Below are 4,893 nucleotides of genomic sequence, written 5' to 3'. Positions count from 1 at the left end.
GACTCGGCTCCTCACCTGTACAGCTGCTCCTCGCCTTCTATCCCCAATTTCTCATGTGTTTTCCGGATCCTGACCGGCACCCTGCCCAGTTTCCTCATCCTCTTCCCTTCGGTTCCTTTCCTGCTTGGTTAGGTTCCTCACCTCTATCCCGGTCCTTCTCCTCCTTCCGTGGTTCCTCACCCTCTCCACATCGGTACTTCACAACCTCCCACGGTTCCCCACCAGCTCCCCTACCTTCCTTGCTCTCGGTTCCTCACCTGCACCCCCGGTTCCTCTCCCTCTCCCCCTGCTTCTCACCTGCACCCCCGGTTCCTCTCCCTCTCCCCCCCCCCCCCCCGGTTCCTCTTCCTCTTCCCCCTGCTTCTCACCTGCTCCCCGGTTCCTCTCCCTCTCCCCCTGCTTCTCACCTGCTCCCCCCGTTCCTCTCCCTCTCCCCCTGCTTCTCACCTGCACCCCCGGTTCCTCTCCCCCTCCCCCCTGCTTCTCACCTGCACCCACCGGTTCCTCTCCCTCTCCCCCCTGCTCCTCACCTGCACCCCCGGTTCCTCTCCCTCTCTCCCCCTGCTTCTCACCTGCACCCCCGGTTCCTCTCCCTCTTCCCCCTGCTTCTCACCTGCACCCCCGGTTCCTCTCCCTCTCCCCCCTGCTCCTCACCTGCACCCCCGGTTCCTCTCCCTCTCCCCCTGCTTCTCACCTGCACCCCCGGTTCCTCTCCCTCTCCCCCCTGCTTCTCACCTGCACCCCCGGTTCCTCTCCCTCTCCCCCCTGCTCCTCACCTGCACCCCCGGTTCCTCTCCCTCTCCCCCCTGCTTCTCACCTGCACCCCCGGTTCCTCTCCCTCTCCCCCTGCTTCTCACCTGCACCCCCGGTTCCTCTCCCTCTTCCCCCTGCTCCTCACCTGATTTTTCATGTCACTCCCTTCGGTATCTTACCTCCTCACCTGCACCCCCGGGTCCTCACCAGATTCCCCATTACTCAACCATTCCCTGGTTCGTTATCTACTCCTAGCTCCTCACCTGCTTTTCGTTCCCCCGGTTTCTCACCTGCTCCTCTTCCTCCCCGCTCCCCCGGTTGCTCCCCGCTCCTCCGGTTCCTCACCTGTTCCTCTTCCTCCCCGCTCCCCCGGCTCCTCACCTGCTCCTCTTCCTCCCGCTCCCCCGGTTCCTCTTCCTCCCGCTCCCCCGGTTGCTCCCCCGGTTCCTCACCTGCTCCCCTTCCTCCCCGCTCCCCCGGCTCCTCTTCCTCCCCGCTTCCCCGGTTGCTCCCCGCTCCCCCGGTTCCTCTTCCTCCCGCTCCCCCGGTTGCTCCCCCGGTTCCTCACCTGCTCCCCTTCCTCCCCGCTCCCCCGGCTCCTCTTCCTCCCGCTCCCCCGGTTCCTCACCTGCTCCTCTTCCTCCCCGCTTCCCCGGTTGCTCCCCGCTCCCCCGGTTCCTCTTCCTCCCGCTCCCCCGGTTGCTCCCCCGGTTCCTCACCTGCTCCCCTTCCTCCCCGCTCCCCCGGCTCCTCTTCCTCCCGCTCCCCCGGTTCCTCACCTGCTCCCCTTCCTCCCCGCTCCCCCGGCTCCTCTTCCTCCCCGCTCCCCCGGCTCCTCACCTGTTCCTCTTCCTCCCCGCTCCCCCGGCTCCTCACCTGCTCCTCTTCCTCCCCGCTCCCCCGGTTCCTCACCTGCTCCCCTTCCTCCCCGCTCCCCCGGCTCCTCTTCCTCCCCGCTCCCCCGGTTCCTCACCTGCTCCCCTTCCTCCCCGCTCCCCCGGTTCCTCTTCCTCCCGCTCCCCCGGTTCCTCACCTGCTCCCCTTCCTCCCCGCTCCCCCGGCTCCTCTTCCTCCCGCTCCCCCGCTCCCCCGGCTCCTCTTCCTCCCGCTCCCCCGGTTCCTCACCTGGCCGTTCTTGCACAGGTCCGCCCACATGCTGGTCCCGTCGCCGCCCCGCATCAGGATGTGGTAGGTGAAGTAGTAGATGCCCGGGACCTGGCAGGTGAATTTGCCGGTGCTCGGGTCGTAGTGGTTCCCGACATTAGTTACTACATCGTCGAACTTGAGGAGCTCGTAGCCCTCGTGCGGACTCTTCAGCCCGACATAGAAGGCGATGCGGGGCCCGGGGAGGACGGGGGACACGGCAGCCCCGGTGCCCGCCACTCTGCCCGGCTCCCCTCGCTCTCCCGGGGGACCCCGTGGTCCTGGGGGTCCCGGCTCCCCGGGGGGTCCCCGCGGTCCCGGTTTGCCTGCCCTGCCTGGATCCCCCTTGGGTCCCTGGATGAAGGGCGGAGGGGCCCCGCTGAGGTCCTGCAGAGCTTCTCCCGGGGAGCTGGGGGGGTGGCCGGTGTACGGGTCACAGATCATCCGGCAGGTGCCCAGCATCTCGTAGTGTCCGGCACCGGGCGGGGGCAGCGCCAGCAGCGGGATGACGATCACCACGACCAGCAGCATGGCCACCCCGAGGGCAACCAGCACCACCCGCCGGCGGGGCACCAGGGTGAGGAGCGGCCGCTGCGGACGAGGAGGACGGAGAAGTGAGCGCCGAGCCCGGGACCGGGGGAGTGACGGCGGGGAGGAGACTGCACGGGCGACAGGTGGCGGAGGAACACCCCCAGACACCGGGGGGCAGAGGAGGGGGGTCCGGGAACATAGAGGAGGGGGTCAGAGGAGGGGGGTCCGGGGACATAGAGGAGGGGGTCAGAGGAGGGGGGTCCGGGGACATAGAGGAGGGGGTCAGAGGAGGGGGGTCCGGGGACATAGAGGAGGGGGTCAGAGGAGGGGGGTCCGGGGACATAGAGGAGGGGGTCAGAGGAGGGGGGTCCGGGGACATGGCGGGGGGGGGGGGGGGTCAGAGGAGGGGGGTCCGGGGACATAGAGGAGGGGGGTCCGGGGACATAGAGGAGGGGGTCAGAGGAGGGGGGTCCGGGGACATAGAGGAGGGGGGTCCGGGGACATAGAGGAGGGGGGTCCGGGGACATAGAGGAGGGGGGTCAGAGGAGGGGGGGTCCGGGGACATAGAGGAGGGGGTCAGAGGAGGGGGGTCCGGGGACATAGAGGAGGGGGTCAGAGGAGGGGGGTCCGGGGACATAGAGGAGGGGGTCAGAGGAGGGGGGTCCGGGGACATAGAGGAGGGGGGTCCGGAGACATAGAGGAGGGGGGGTCAGAGGAGGGGGGTCCGGGGACATAGAGGAGGGGGGTCCGGGGACATGGCGGGGGGGTCAGAGGAGGGGGGTCCGGGGACATAGAGGAGGGGGGTCCGGGGACATAGAGGAGGGGGGTCCGGGGACATAGAGGAGGGGGGTCCGGGGACATGGCATAGTATATAGGAGAAGGGGGGGCATAGTATATAGGAGATTGGGGGTCATAGTATATAGGAGAAGGGGGGGCATAGTATATAGGAGAAGGTGGACATAGTATATAGGAGAAGGTGGACATAGTATATAGGAGAAGGGGGGGCATAGTATATAGAAGAAGGGGGTCATATTATATAGGAGAAAGGGGACATAGTATATAGGAGAAGGGGGGGTCTCATAGTATATAGGAGAAGGGGGGCATAGTATATAGGAGAAGGGGGTGATAGTATATAGGAGGAGGGGGGTCATGGTATATAGGAGAAGGGGGCATATTATATAGGAGAAAGGGGACATAGTATATAGGAGAATGGGGGGGTCTCATAGTATATAGGAGAAGGGGAGGCATAGTATATAGGAGAAGGGGGTGATAGTATATAGGAGGAGGGGGGTCATGGTATATAGGAGAAGAAGGGGACATAGTATATAGGAGGAGGGGGTCATAGTATATATAGAAGAAGGGGGGCATAGTATATTGGGAAAGGGGGGGTCAGAGTATATAGAAGGGGGGGACATAGTATATAGGATAAGGGGGTCACAGTATATAGGTGAAGGGGGGACATAGTATATAGGAGAAGGGGGGGCATAGTATATAGGAGAATGGAAGCATAGTATATAGGAGAAGAACGGACATAGTATATAGGAGAAGGGGAGGCATAGTATATAGGAGAAGGGGGGTCAAAGTATATAGGAGAAGGGGGGGCATAGTATATAGGAGAAGGGGACATAGTATATGGAGTCAATACTGTAAGAGCGGTCACACTATGGGGTATATACTGTAAGAGCGGTCACACTATGGGGTATATACTGTAAGAGCGGTCACACTATGGGGTATATACTGTAAGAGCGGTCACACTATGGAGCCTCTATTGTAAGAGCGGTCACACTATGGAGTCTATCCTGTAAGAGCGGTCACACTATGGAGTCTATACTGTAAGAGCAGTCACACTATGGTGTATATACTGTAAGAGCGGTCACACTATGGTGTATATACTGTAAGAGCGGTCACACTATGGTGTATATACTGTAAGAGCGGTCACACTACGGAGTCTGTACTGTAAGAGCGGTCACACTATGGTGTATATACTATAAGAGCGGTCACACTATGGTGTATATACTGTAAGAGCGGTCACACTATGGTGTATATACTATAAGAGCGGTCACACTATGGTGTATATACTATAAGAGCGGTCACACTATGGAGTCTGTACTGTAAGAGCGGTCACACTATGGAGTCTGTACTGTAAGAGCGGTCACACTATGGTGTATATACTGTAAGAGCGGTCACACTATGGTGTATATACTGTAAGAGCGGTCACACTATGGTGTATATACTGTAAGAGCGGTCACACTATGGGGTCTGTACTGTAAGAGCGGTCACACTATGGAGTCTATACTGTAAGAGCGGTCACTCTATGGAGTCTGTACTATAAGAGCAGTCACACTACGGAGTCTATACTGTAAGAGCGGTCACACTATGGTGTATATACTGTAAGAGCAGTCACACTATGGCGTATATACTGTAAGAGCGGTCACACTATGGAGTCTGTACTGTAAGAGCGTCACA

General features: G+C 60.8%; 1 protein-coding gene across 1 annotated transcript; it reads right to left on the bottom strand.

Annotated features, from left to right (window-relative positions):
* Positions 1-1,878: 1,878 nt before the first annotated feature.
* C1QL2 (complement C1q like 2) lies at positions 1,879-2,427 on the bottom strand (the record flags this gene model as incomplete). The annotated part of the gene is made up of 1 exon (XM_069955794.1): positions 1,879-2,427. A coding segment is annotated over exon 1 (549 nt), but the record flags the coding sequence as incomplete, so codon positions are not given.
* Positions 2,428-4,893: the final 2,466 nt, after the last annotated feature.

This window comes from Dendropsophus ebraccatus, unplaced genomic scaffold (assembly GCF_027789765.1).
Source record: "Dendropsophus ebraccatus isolate aDenEbr1 unplaced genomic scaffold, aDenEbr1.pat pat_scaffold_1274_ctg1, whole genome shotgun sequence".
Taxonomy (NCBI): domain Eukaryota; kingdom Metazoa; phylum Chordata; class Amphibia; order Anura; family Hylidae; genus Dendropsophus; species Dendropsophus ebraccatus.
The sequence above is the reverse complement of the archived record's forward strand: the minus strand, read 5'-3'. Positions and strand labels throughout refer to the sequence as shown.